This window comes from Cervus elaphus, chromosome 2, assembly GCF_910594005.1.
Source record: "Cervus elaphus chromosome 2, mCerEla1.1, whole genome shotgun sequence".
Classification (NCBI taxonomy): Eukaryota; Metazoa; Chordata; class Mammalia; order Artiodactyla; family Cervidae; genus Cervus; species Cervus elaphus.
This window is the reverse complement of record NC_057816.1, coordinates 46,588,175-46,603,442: the sequence shown is the minus strand read 5'-3', so window position 1 is coordinate 46,603,442 and position 15,268 is coordinate 46,588,175. Positions and strand designations below refer to the sequence as shown.

The 15,268-nt window shown below is 41.4% G+C and overlaps 1 protein-coding gene across 16 annotated transcripts in view; it reads right to left on the bottom strand.

Moving 5' to 3' along the window:
- FAT3 (FAT atypical cadherin 3) overlaps positions 1 to 15,268 on the bottom strand; it is a 762,831-nt gene that overhangs the window by 419,996 nt on the left and 327,567 nt on the right. For all 16 annotated transcript variants that reach the window (XM_043876646.1, XM_043876691.1, XM_043876701.1 and 13 more), the window contains one exon: positions 11,855 to 12,169. In XM_043876646.1, coding sequence (XP_043732581.1) covers positions 11,855 to 12,169 — 315 coding nt within the window. The remainder of the gene's footprint in view (positions 1 to 11,854; positions 12,170 to 15,268) is intronic.

The following is a 15,268-nucleotide window of genomic DNA, read 5'->3' as shown; positions in this document are numbered from 1 at the left end:
CAAATACTACCACGTCAGGGATTAAGTTTCAATATATTCTAGGTAGACACAAACACTCATCCATAGTTGTCAGGTTTAAAACTCCTCAATTCTACCACACCCAGAGATTACCTGTGAATCCCAATAATAAATTCGGGAAGACAGAATGTTGATCCCAGGGTCAAGGAGGGAAGGACTGGTGGTCAGTACTCAGAGAAAAGGGATGATGTTCTGGGCTAGGCATATACCTCCAAAGAATTTATAACAAGGAATCTTCTCTGTGGGGCTTCCCAGGTGACTCAGTGGTAAAGACGCCACCTGCCAATGCAGGAGATGCGGGTTTGATCCCTGGGTCAGGAAGATCCCCTGGAGGAGGAAATGGCAACCCACTTCATTACTCTTGCCTGGAACATCCATGGACAAAGGAGTCTGGTAGGTTACAAAAGGAACTTTGCAACCCCAAGTCCCTGGGGCTGCAAAACAGTCAGACACGGCTGAGCATGCATGCACGTATCTTCTCTGTGAGATTTCAAGTCTGATGCTGCTTTGCACCACGTCACAAAGACGGTTTTCAATGCTCATGTTCACCAAGTTCTGATTAGCTGTATTTCTTTGCTTTCTCTCCTGTCAGTTCCCTTCTTTCCCTCCCTTCAATATCACTGTTTTAGAGACTAAAAGACTAATCATACAATGTGGAAGTCAATATAGCTAAAATAAACTCCATGCATGTGAAGACATCATTTTACATTTATTGAGAATTTATTATGTGTTAAATTCTTACTAAAGTACTCTACATATGTTAACTCATCTATTCTTGGTGGCAAGCTAATTCACTATTTAATGTACATACTCTCATTTTTGCAGTGAGGTAAACTGAAGCTCAGCAAGGTTAAGTAATGTGCCCAACCTCACACAGCTAAGAAAGTGGTAGAGCTAGGATTTAAATGCACACATATCTGATTCTAGTGTCCAAGCTCTCTCCTCCCATAATTAGAAGCCTGATCATGAGAATAAATGGCAAGGAGCTAAACAGACACTTGTCTTTGTGCTATTAAGTCATGAAACTACTATCAATAACTCACCACAGGTTGGTTTTGTCATTTTATTGTTAGATTTCCATATGCTTTCCTAGAATAATCTACCTCAATGTGAATAAAATTTATGGATTTTTAAAACATTTGAACATTTTTATAAGAATATTGAGAAGCTAGGAACAAAGTCATTTAAAAATGACAGCAAATGCCAAGACCAGAATGTAAAGTGGCAACCATACTGAAACTGGACTTTGGGTTTTCAAGGTCAGTGGTGAAACTATACCTCATCCTGTAGCTACTTATCAGGTAGAAATTTCCAGTGCTTTGAAAGGAAAGTGCTTCCAGAGAATTTACTTTAAAGGACTCAAAAAGGGATCAAATAAATGAGACTCTGACAAGATTCTGATTTACGAAGCACACCAGTGATGCTCAATAGTAACTTCCATGCGGCCTTGTGACTTACATAAAAATTCTCCCACAGTCGGTCCCCTGGGCATGAGAGCATGGATGCTCTTTCAGGATTCCTGAAATGATTATAACAACTTAAGGCCACACAAATCTCTCATCAAATCCCTTATACCTGTTAGAACTCCCCCAAATCATTAAACTCAACCAATTCACAAGTACCGCACAACAAACAACAGAAACGAGAGATCTAACTAAAGCCTGGATTGACAATCTCAAAAACTGTTAAAGTCTTAGCTTCCACAGATAAGCAGTATCACATGGTGCCTGTCTTCCTCTGTCTGATCTGCTTCCCTTTCTGTGACAACGTCTAGGTCCACCCATGTATGGTTTATATGTAGCATCAAAAACAAAATGCAAATGAGCTTACATGCAAAACAGAAATAGACACACAGACATAGAAAACAAACTTATGGTTACCAGACGGGAAAGCAGGGGGAAAGGGATAAATCAGGAGTTTCCCATTAACAGATACACACTAACATACACAAAATAGACAAACAACAAGGACCCACTGTATAGCACAGGGAACTATACTCAGAAATTTTTAATAACTGATAAAGGGAAAGAATCTCAAATGTGTATCTGTGTGTGTGTATGTATTTTACAGGTGGTGCTAGTGATAAAAGAACCCACCTGCCAATGTAGGTAGACAGAAGAGATGAGGGTTGGATCTCTAGGTCAGAAAGATCTCCTGGAGGAGGGCACAGAAACCCACTCCAGTATTCTTGCCTGGAGAATCCCATAGACAGAGGAGACTGGTGAGCTACAATCCACACAGAGTCGGACACGACTGAAGTGACTTAAGCACATACACACACACACACACACATATATAACTGAGTCACTTTGCTGTATGCCTGAAACTCACCCAAAGTTGTAAGTCAACTACACTTCAATAGGAAAAAAAAACCAAAACTGAACAAAGGCTGAAAAAAAGCCCTGCTAACTTTTAACATTTGGTGTAATAAGAAAAGCATGGTATTAGGAGTCCTTGGTTATGCCAGCTACCTCCACCCCCTTAGGAGAACTCAGCCTTCCCATCTGTGCCCTTTGACGGTCTCCTGTAGAGTCTCTGAGAGCTGCCATAACCAAGGACTGCAAGCTGGCTGGCTGAGCACAACACACATGTATTATCATCCTGAAGGTCACAGGGTAAAAGCCGGGGTGTCAGCAGAGTGGTGCTTCCTCTGAAAGCTCTAGGGGAGGATCGGCCCTGCTTCTCCCGACTTCTGGAGGATGCTGAGGACCCTGGCACTCAGTGGCCTGTGGTAGCATGTCTTCAACCTCCGCCTCTGTCTGCAGCCCCAAGGCCGTCTTTTCTCTGGGTCAGGTCTCTGTGTCCAAACGCCCCTCTTCTAATAGGGCAGCAGTCACTGAATCAGGGTCCACCCTCATGCAACAGCGGCTACCAGGCGCGCTGTGTGTGTATGTCAGTCACTCAGTCGTGTCCGGCTCTTTGCAAACCCATGGACTGTAGCCCGCCAGGCTCCTCTGTCCATGGGATTCTCCAGGCAAGAATACTGGAGTGGGTTGCCATTGCCTTCTCCAGGGATCTTCCTGACCCAGGGATTGAGCCCAGGCTTCCTGCATTGCAGGCAGACGCTTTACAGTCTGAGCCAGCAGGGGAACGCAGGTGGCGATAGTGATAAAGAGTCTGCCTGCCGGTGCAGTAGACTCAGCAGATGTAGGTCCTTTCCCTGGGTCAGGAAGATTCCTTGGAGAAGGAAATGACAACCCACTCCAGTATTCTTGCCTGGGAAATCCCGTGAACAGAGTCGCCTGGTGGGCTACAGTCCATGGAACCAGAAAGTCAGACATAACTGAGCACCTGAGCACACACACATACACACACTAATGGATCTCACTCTAACTAGATCACATCTACAAAGGGCTTATTTCCAAATAAGGTCACATTCATGGGTGGAGGGGGATTAAGACGTCACTATGTCTTTTGGGGGACACAATTCAACCCGTAAATACATACAAAACAAAGTGTGTGTACAATCATCTGAAAGAATTCACTGAGCACCAGAGTCCTCAGATCCTTAACACATTCCCTGAGTTGCTCACATTTTCACATCCTGTGGCATTTGTCTATAGCACTGGGGACCATTAATCAGAGCAACCCTAGCTCTGCCCGACCAGTTGGGTGACCTTGGGCAGGTCACCAAGGTGCCCACAAGTCCATTTTCTTCCCAGGAGTGTGTGTGTGGGTGCTCAGTCGTGTCTGACTCTGCAGCCTCGTGGACTGTAGCCTGCCAAGCTCCTCTGTCCATGGGATTTCCCAGGCAAGAATACTGGAGTGGGTTGCCCTTTCCCTCTTCAGGGGGTCTTCCTGACCCAGGGATGGAATCCAGGGCTCCTGTGGCTCCTGAATTGCAGGCAGATTCTTTTACAACTGAGCCCCCAGGGAAGCCCTCTCAGGACCGTGATGAGAGGTGAACTAGCTAATCTGTGAAAACCCGGGCACGGCTGGGCACAGAGCAGATCCGCACTCGGCTTCCCTGGTTAAGGTTCCTCTTCTTGCTGTCGCCCCCGGGAGGAAGGAAGCACATGCCGGGGAATACGCAAGAGTCGCCCTAACATGTCCGGAAAGAATGAAGAGAAGTGGGCAGTGATTTCAATTAAAATTCACTGTTTCTCTCAGAACAGAAGAAAGTAATAAACCAATGCAGTAAATTACTGCTGTGGAGATAATGCCCAGATAAAAGATGTAAAAGGGAAATTTATGACTTTAATCAATCTTTTTTGCATATATATATATATATTATTAATATATATGCAACTATATCTATATATTGATATATGCACACATGCACTTTTTGAAAATGTTAACAACACCATCACACTTCCCTAATTAGTCACTCATCTGGCACAGGGTTTTTTTGTTAAAGGCATATGAAACAGAGTCTTAGAAAATATGCCACATAAGTTCAATGGTTTTCAATGAGTTCAAAATATTCCACATTAGTTTTCACCCCAGGGGATGTTTGACAATGTCTGGAGGTACCTTGGCTGTCACAGCTCAGGGAAGGGGTGAAAGAGGCCAGAAATGTCACTAAACATCTTATAATGCATAGCACAGGCCCCCACAACAAAGACTTACCCAGTCCCAAATGTCGTAAGGATCGAAGCTGAGTAACCCTGAAATCAATCGGTACTTAAATTCAGAGTCAGCATTCTAACAAATCAGGCCACAGGAAGGCACAGTCAGAGTCCACACTAGGAGAAAACACATCCCCCCTTGTGACGTACCCGCCCCCTCCTCACCCAGCCCTCTGCACCCTCAGAACTGCCCCGAACCCCCAGTCCACACTTGTGAGTTGATCTCATGGGGAAACGCAGTCCCCCCAGAGACATAATGACAGTGCAGAAAAGTTCCCTTCGTCCTTGTTCACGTGAAGCACATTCACAGGGATGCAAAGGTCACCGCTGAATTTAAATAACCTCCTGTGATAAATCTGCATGAGGCCGATTTGTTCTACTGGACTTGTTGGATTAAATGAACACAATTTAATGTTCTATAGGACAAGGCCTCCTTTCATGGCTGAAAGAAGGGGCGAGGGTGATTTACAGTTTCATACATACTCATTCGCCGCATTATCTGCTTTGTGCCCGGACTTATGAATATCAGCTCATCACCCAGCGGTCAATTCTTCCCATTCAGGAGAATTTAGCTTTCCACCAGGAAGGCATAAGGAACAAGAGACTGTAATAAGAGATTTCTGCAATGTTCACTTGAAAGAAAAAGCATCAATATTTGTCCTCTTGTTCCTCAATTTGTGTGTTTTTTCTTTTTTTAATCTCTGATGTTATAAAGCAAGGTCCCCTTCTGTTTTCCAGGAAGAAGCCTTTTCCTAAGCAGATTATCACCCAAGAGAGCTGGGCATCAAAAGAAGGCTTAGCTTACCTAAAATGTTAGATTATCTTTTGAGCACCGCGGTCTTCTGAGTCATCATTCTTTTTATGATGATAAACTAATACTGAAGATTTGTTGATTCATTAAAGTAGTTCTGAATTCCATTTGGCAATGGTTTCTGCTTAATTCTATATATTTGGAAATAATAAGTGTATCCAAATATTGATATAGCCCAGATTTTTATTAACCACAAGTCTTAGGAATCACAATGTTTTTGCTCATGGACCATTAAAGAGACAGGATTTTCATTTTTCCCTACTTCATAAAACAGAGAGTATCTGACGGATATGAGAGTTGATTGTAAGGGTAGGTAGAGAGAACACTCTGAATTCATGGTCAAGTCTCAGAATCCCAGCTCTGGAAGGCAAGAATGTATGCACAAAGGATAAAGGTGGCTACCTTTATCAGTACCTTTAAAGTTGGTACTGTCTCAGGTACATCCCTCAGCCCTGTGTTACCTCCCTCTTTGGTTTCTCTTTGGATACTGAATCCTGAAGCTTGGGAACCAAGCTTTCAGGTAAGCAAGGTCAGCATCACATAGGACTTGCTTAGAAATGCAAATTATTGAGCTCCACCCTAGGAATCTGTAGTCTAACAAACTTACCAAGCAATTATCATCATGCTGATGTATGGTCTAGAGTTTCCTCTCTCAGTTACCCCTCTGGGTAACATGTTCCAGATCTGTCTTAAACCACATACCAGAAGGCACACTGGCGCTTTTTATTTATGTATGTGTTTTGGCCACGCTGCAGGACACATGGGATCTTAGCTACCCCACCTGGGATCGAACTCACGTCCCCTGCAGTGGAAGCAGGAAGCGTAGTGTCTTAACAAATGAACCACAGGAAAGTCCCAAGGTGATCAGAGTTAGTTTAGAAACTAATGACATCCAATGTTTTAATAATTTATCCCTCCCATTTGTATAGGGAAACTGTCTAAGCCCAAGGGAATCAATAGGTAAGGTTAGGCTTTAATATATTCCTACGGCAGACATGCTTTTGAAGAGAATCTCTTTCTCTCAACTTCCCTGAGAAGAGATGACAGCAAATCTTCCTACACACCAGGGTTCTTTGGTCAGGTCAATGCCGAGAGGCTCACACAAAGCAAAAGAAAGCTGAGCCTCCACCTCCTCTCAAAGGTAGGTGGAGATGCCACCAGCCAGAACATGGGCCAAAGGGAGACATCACAACTGCAGGAAGGAGTTTAGAAAGTCTATGCCCTGGATAGTCACCATCAAAAGGTCTGGATTAAGTAAGGCTGACTGCCAGAGATGCAGGGTGTCAACAGAGAATAAGTTAACCCTGGTTGGATGTTTAACAGAGGCAAAGCAAAGAATAAAGGGGTTTCTCTTAGGCATGCTTTTTCCTCTCTAAAAAATTATTTTATGAGGCTTCTCAGAGGGTAGACATAAAACCCAAGGCTTTAAATAATCTAAATATTTTCAAACAAAAATAAAAAAGATGTGCATAGTTGCTACTTCTAATATCTTCCAACATTCCAGACATTTATAAGTCTTTTAAAATTCCTTCTCTAATGATATAAAGCCTGTCCAACTAGCTCAAGTAGCAACGGATGGGCTTTCAAGGTCAGCTTAACGTGTCCACAGTCCCTGAGTAATTTTCTCATTTCTCTCACTGCACGCTGATCCATTCCTCAGGCCTCCCACTTCAGGGGTCTTCAAGTCCTCACACCATCCTCTCCCGTTCCAGCCAGCACTGACCTCTGCCCCACCCTGACGTAGTACTCTCTTCACAGTTTATATTCCACAGAGTCTGGCCATTTTTTTTTTTTAAATAATCTGCCTTACATTCTTGCTAAAATGCATTGTATGCATGATGGACCTATTTTTCCCAAGAGAATAAATTCTCTAAATGCAGTAATGTCTTATACTTCTGTTCTATCATCCATCCCACCAATGCCTGAGGTCTAGAAGAGCAGCGGCACACAGCAGTCCACTTAACACTTTATAAAACCCGATGGAAGGTTCCAGTGCCATACTGACTAGGAAGGGAAGACACCACTTCCCGTATGTCTCAACTGTGCAGCAACATGCACGGACCCAGAGCTTATCACACTAAGTGAAGCAAATCAGAGAACACGCATCAGATCACATCAGATCACTTACAGGTGGAATCCAAAAAATGGATACAAATGAATTCATTTACAAAACAGACACAGACTCACAGACACAGAAACCAAAATGATGGTTATCAAAGAGGAAAAGGGGGGATAAATGAGGAGTTTGGGGTTAACAGATACATGCTACTATATACAAAATCGATAAACAAGGACCTACTGTATAGCATAGGGAACCATATTCAGCGAGCCGCCAGGGAAGCCCATCAATATCTTATAATAACTTATCATGGAAAAGAATCAGAAAAGGAATATATATGTGTGTATATATATGTATGTATCTATATGTATTTATATGCATCTATATGTATATATGTGTGTGTATTTATATGTATGTATCTATATGTATTTATATACATCTACATATATATGTGTGTGTATATATATGTATGCATCTACATGTATGTATATACATCTACATGTATATATATGTGTGTATATATATGTATGTATCTATATGTATTTATATGCATCTACATGTATATATGTGTGTGTATATATGTATGTATCTATATGTATTTATATGCATCTGCATGTATATATATGTGTGTGTGTATATATATGTATGTGTCTATATGTATTTATATGCATCTACATGTATATATATGTGTGTGTGTATATATACACATAATATAAAGACAGTGGGGCTGGGGAGCAGTATGCTTGCAGCTTACACAAACAACTCTAGTGAGGAATACAGGATGACTAATAATAATAACAACATTTATTGAGCGCTTTACTAAATGCCAGCATGCTGGCACTGTGCTAAATGGCCTCCATCCTGTAGACAAGACTACAGTAAACACTCTGAAATCCTAGAGGAACTTCCCACACCTGTTCCCTGAATCAGCCTGGACCACCACTCAGCGGCCAGCTTGGATTTCACTACAAATGCTGGAAGAAAGCATTTGAGTTCCTGCTCACCCAGAAAGACAGGTGAGCGCGAGCCTGCTGGGTGTCTCCGGCTCAGAACACGTGGGCAGGGCTCCAGTTACTGACGAGCTATGGCAGGAGCCTGCTTGGAAGCTGCCTTTGATTGAAATCAACTGCTCAGCCTGGAATCAATCAAGGGTTCTCTGCACAAACCAGAAAGGACCTAGGAGCATTACAGCTTTTGTTTTCCTTCTTAAGCCACAGGAATTATTGGAGAAAGTCCACAGACTACTGACTTTAAGTGATTTTAGGTCTGGTAGGAAAAACAAAACAAAACAGTTCCTTAGGTAGAGAACAGTGTGTTCATCAGAGAAATCTTTCTCTCTTCCTTCTCGAGGTCAGGACATCTGTTATCTGCTGCAAGCTGTGGACCCTAAGCATTGACATTATTTGAGTTTGCATTAATCATTTTAATCCTTATTTATTATGGAGCTCATTGCCAAAGCAAAACGAAACTCTAAATTTCAGCTCTACCACAGAGGAATGAAAGGTCAGTTTACCAGAGTCCATATCTAGTTGAAAAAATCTAAACCATAAATCTTACCTAAATATACCAGTTAGGTACATCTCCCCTGCATTCCTGAAAAAATGTTACATTAATGTAACCATTGCAGACAAAGGACTTTAGAGAAACAAGAAGTATGCCCGAAACTAAAGCGTCTCATTGGAGGGTTTGTTGAATTGGATGGAAATTTCTTCATGGAGAGCATTATTAGAGCAACACATTTAACAAGAGTTACACCAGGCTCCTTGGTTCCCTGAACCTCAACAGAAATAGGAACAGTAATAACATGATTCTTTTGGAGATTTGTAGCTCACCAATGGCCTTCAAACACCTCATGACATTGAAACTTCATGAGCAATTCATGTGAAGAAAGCAAGGCATTTTCCTTCTCTAGGTAAGAACTAGAGGCCCTAGGAGATTAAATGGTGTGGCTGTAATCAGTTACAGCAGTCAGGATGGGGTATCAACCCTCTCTGCACAGTTTCAATGTGCCAGCCACTGTGGCAATCACTTCACACGAGAACCTCTCTAACCCTTGCAACAATCCTTTCTCACTAAAAAATGAACTTCAGAGAGGTTCAATAACTTGCCCAAGCTCATAAAGCACAGAGAGTCTGATTTAGTCTATGTTTTTCTCTGCAGTTGATGGTGCTTCCCAGTTAGATGTACAGAGCAAGGTTCTGAAAACCAGGACTTCGAACCCCAAATGTTACCTCCTCCATGAAGTACTCCCTGACCACCACCCTCACCTGCCCCATCCTCTCACTTTACTTTCACTCCACCGTGAATGTTTGTCATGTTATTAACTTCATTTACCTTAAGGTCCCTGATAAGCTTGGGCCATCTCCTAAGTTTATAACTCTATATATTAGATCTTATTTGTAAACCAGAAGGCACAGTACATGCTTGGTGAATGACTAAATGGAGAAACAAAATCCAATGTTTTCTTATCATGTGTCTGAGAATTACAAAGTGTGCCATGCATTCCTTTTAGACTATTAGAAAAGTTGGTCTAAAATGTCCTTCCTGGCACAAATCCTTTTTAAAAATCTACAACAAGGATAGGGAAATTATAACTATGACGAAGGTTGCAATCATGTAATGCAGTCCAAATTTTGATAATACAGGACTTTCTGAAACTTTATGCATAGACTGTTCAAAGCTTTATAAAAGACATCTTCAGTTATAGGAGTCTACATGTTCTTCTCTGCAAATAATGTTCATTCTATGGTCTTCACCTCCAACCCAAATTCTTCCCTGTGACGTTTATTCTTCCCTTAATTTCAGCCCACGAGTGCAGGAAGAGACCAGTTGACACTGGCCTTGTGCAGTGTCTTCTGTAAAAGAGGGCACTGGGTTTACCCTCACTGACTCAAATGCCAATGGAATCAAGAGAGAAAACTCAGAATCTAGCTGGGGTGTTTCAGATTCCACAGAGGCTGTGAAATGTGAAGACGGCCATGTCCTCAACTTCTTTTCTGTGACGTTTTTGTCTTTGTCCTTTCTTCTTCTTAATTTGCTGAAGTATTTGAGCTCATTTCTCTTCCACAGTATTGCAGAGTCCTTGGCTACAGTGAGAAGTGAATCAGGAGGGCGGAGTCCTCACATGCATGGGTCTAAGGGTGTGCTGAAGGGATGGGCGTGACTCCAGCTCTCCGGGCCCTCCCTCACGTTCAGGGAGGCCTCAATCAGACACTGATGGCTGATGACTACTCTGTCTTCTAAGGAAATCAGGGTTGGATCCGGATTCAAAGCTATTCAAATGCTGAATTCTGCTTAACAAAATGACTAACCTATGCATATTATAGTTAGAAAAAAAAATCAATAGTTAAAAAAAAAAAAAACCCTTGGCATTCTCTTTAAATTATGCTAATGGGAATCTGGCACTTATAAAATGCTTGGGGTCAGCTGTATGTTTCTACTTGAACAAACACAGGCAGGAAAAATAACTATCAACTTCATCAAGACTTTGTCAGGAAAGCAGAACACCTCCCCACCAACACATTTCCATCACCCAGCCTAACTTTTGACCAACATCAACTTGCCCAGAGGGAAACAGCAATAATATCTTTACATTCTAAATTTCAATTAATTAAAATTGTATCCATCTCAGCTCTCACTGAGTATTTCAATCGCTTGTACATATCAAAAAGAAGCAAATCACAAGAAAGTAACAAACTTCTGAGATTTACTCCACAAAGCATTTTTTCTAGTGCTATATACTTGCTTCAGAATGCATTCAACCAACTCCACGCCTGCCCTTTCTGATCTGTAGCCAGCAAGTATAGTCTTCAGCAATCTCTAGAAACTTTTTAAGCAAAAACCCAGAAAATTAAAAATATGTGTTTTATGTAAAGGTTTAGATACTGGAAGTTCTTCTAAACATAACACTTCATTGATGGGTAGTACAGAAATCACAACAATCTGGGGCTTAAAGTTAAGGCTTTAAGGAGATTATTTATAATGAGCTGGATTAAGGCCAAGCAAGGGAGGAGTTTAGAAGAAGAGGCATCACAAAACCAGATAGCCACAGAACTCAGCATAGCCTAGGTTATGTTCTCCTAAGAAAGAGAGAGCAAGCAGCCAGCTCTCTGAATGGTCTGGGAGCCATTTTTTATAATTATGACTAAAGCAAACCTAAGGCTTCCTGAGAAAGCCTCTTAATTTCTGTTAGATCACTTCACTTCCATTCAGCTGAGGTTAAAACATACCAAAATAGACTGGTAGAACATTCACCTTTTCAGAAACTGTTTCCAGAAAGAAGGATGCTCTTCTCCACACAATGAAATAAATAAAAGGACACAGCAAGTACCAGAGCTGTGAATTTAAAAGGTGGACTAACAACTGAAAAAAAAAAAAGTCACACAAGCATTCCCTTACCTGTTTTGATGTTGATGGCAAAAAAGTTCTGAGGATTCCCGCTTGTAATCCTGTAGGTCAGTTTTTCATTGGAACTAGAGTCAGGGTCCTCAGCCTGGATCTGAATGACAGATACATCCTTTGGAGAGTTTTCCATGACAACAGGATAATAAATAGGTTCCGAGGTCAGCGGGGCATTGTCATTCACGTCTTCAATTTCAATGTAGACCTCAATAGTGGAATAGAGTGGAACAACACCCCTATCTGTGGCGTACACAGTCAGCCAGTACGACCCCGTTGTCTCTCGATCAAGAATGTCTGCAGTAGAGACGACTCCTGCGAGAAAGAAGGGAAAGAGTGACTGAGACAGCAGACCAGGAGGAGACTAAGCCAATCATCTCCAATAGAGAAGGGCTGAGCTAAGGAATAAAGGCAAATGAAAAAAAATACAAACTCAAGATGCTTCTCTTTACATCAGAACATTATTTTCCGCAAAACTATACTAACTAGTTCGTCCACCATTTGAGACGTATAATCACATTCACAAATATTTTATTTGAATTTCCGGTATGGACAAAACATATACACACACGAGACAACTGGGAAAATTGGAAGAGAGTGGGCCAGAGGTCAAAACACTTCGCATGATGCATGGGAAATCAGTGCACAATCACACCAATATTTCCACTTAACCTGAGGTTGCATTGATTTCTTATGCAACCAAAAGCTTTCCCAGGACACAATATTTTATCTGTTCATTCACAAAAGTGAAAAAGACCTTTCAAGTGTTCTTTAGTCTATTGGGATGGAAAATGCTTTGCATGCAAAAATATAAGCCTCCTTGATGCAGTTTCCCTACAAATCAAATGTCACAGTTATTCCAAAAGAATCAGAGAAGACACTGTAATCCATACCAACATACTTTCTGCATGAGCTCCAGGTCCCTCAAGAACTCTACAGAGGGCCCCAAATAAACTCTGAGCCACTTCGAGGGATATTTGAGGACAAGCATTTTAAATTAGGAGCAGAAAAATGCCCAGCCTGCTCCTTCCCACCTTTCTCATTTCAGGGTTGAAACAAGCGCCAAACAGGAAATCAAACATATGCCAGAAAAGTCAAAGGAAAACACAGTGTTCCTGAATATCATTACAACCCTCACCCAAAACACCAAAGCCGCAGAAACTTACTACAAGAACTCTTAAGTACTTACCACTGTAATGGGAAAACCCTGGGGCTCAGCTTATAAAATCTTTAGAAGTAATTAGGATACTCATGAAAAGCATGGAATTCCTGTAAACTGTTCTACTGTAAAAAACATCCATGGATGGGGTGAAGAAGCAGTTCTCCAACTCTGGCCTGAATCCTCCATCCTTGGTTCTCCTGTCAGGGTTTTGACCACATTAGGCACATAATCTGGCCTACAGATTTTGACTAAGCAAACTGCCAAGCGTATTACCTGGGAGGGAGGAGAGGATCTGTCCAGAAGCAGTTAGGCCAAAAGAGAGTTGCCTAAAATTCAGAACAGCTAAGTGATTCAAAGGGAGATCGTACAACTGATGTTGAAGGTTTAGCTCTAAAGTTATCCACCAAAGAACCCTGCAAACTTTATAATTCTCTCATAAATGAGGGCATTAAGTCTCAAATGTGAGTACGTAACGTGTTCCAGGTTGCATGGCTAATTGGAGAACCCAGGTTTGCCTGCCTTGAATGTTCCACTTTGAAATCCAGACTCCACTACTTGCCACCTCTTTAACCCTGAACAATGTGTTTAAACCCAGCAAGCCTAGTTTTAGCACCCATATTTCAATGCCATGGTGATCATGTAATTAAACACATGTCGAGTGTTTGGCACAAAGTTTGCAACATATTATAGTGTTAATAGATGCCGAGTATGTGTTAAACCAAGATGAATCAAAATAGATACCCCAAAGCCTTGCAAATAGTAACCACACCCCAACATAAGGGCGAGGAGAGGAGAGAGTTTGGGATGGAAAGTCTTGTTAGATATTATTTTCTTCTCCAGTCATGTGGTATATTGTTGCTTGGTCTTTGTGACTGCCCACGATACCTTTTCATGAAAATATCTGGCTGGTTTGGGGAACAGCAAAGTTAGTCCATTAAGAAGAAAACTTAATTCAACAAGGAACAAAATCAAAGAAGTGAGGTCAGCTTTGTCTGTACCTTGCCTGATCACCCACCATGCATGCACTCACATGCACAGACAGCAGGCATGCATCTGCATACACACACACACACACACACACACACACACACAGATCTGTAGTCACAGAATTGCTCTGTGGTCCCTGGAAATCACTTAAATCTCTTTTCTTGCACCTGTCCAACTGGGAGATGGTGTATTACTGGCTTTGGACATTTAGGTGATTTTGAAAAGTCCTTGGGTAAAAAGCAGCCACTAATGTAAATTAAAATATATGGGTGAAATTTTACTCTATTTTTTAATGAAACATCAGACATGTCCTCTAGAAGTTAGAATTCTCTCATTAATATGAAATAAGTTTATGGCTATTCACTCATTAAGTAGAAGTGCAAATGAGTATCTTGGAACACAGTGTTCAGGCATCAATCCTGATCCAAAAATCCGAGGACAAAAGGAAAAGAATGACTGTGAAATGTGTTGACAATTATTTTAAAATTCATCCAAGGCTCCATATTAACCATATTAAGCAACTAATACCCAGTGAAAGCATTTCCTCACTTTCTTCAATGTTTCACAGTTAATTATGATCCACATGGTCACAATTAAAAAATGGAAATCCACATGAGCTTTTCTATCAAGCAAAAACTCACTTCTGAGGTTTCCAAAGATTGCCAAAATCATATAAGCTCATTGCTTTTTTTTATTACTACCATGCATTCCTTTTTACTTTTTTTCAATTGAGGTATAATTGGCATACAGTAACTGTACACATTCAAAGAAAACAATTTGTAAGTTTTGATACCCTTGAACCATCACCACCATCAAGACAACAAATACAATCATTATTTCCAAAAGTATTCTTCATCCCATTTTTAATCTAATTAAAATGCTCTCAGATTTTGCCTACCCCTCCCTCCCCATGTAACAGATTAGCATCCGGTCCCATCAACTCATGGAAACAGAGGGGAAAAAGTGGAAGCAGTAACAGACTTTATTTTCTTGGGCTCCAAAATCACTATGGACAGTGACCGCAGCCATGAATTTCCTCCTTGAAAGAAAAGCTATGATGAACCTACACAGCATATTACAAAGCAGAGACATCACTTTATTTACAAAGGTCCATATAGTCAAGGCTATGGTTTTTCCAGTAGTCATGTATGGATGTGAGAGCTGGACTATAAAGAAAGCTGAGTGCCTAAGAATTGATGCTTTTGAACTGTGGTGTTGGAGAAGACTCTTGAGAGTCCCTTGGACTGCAAGGAAATCATACCAGT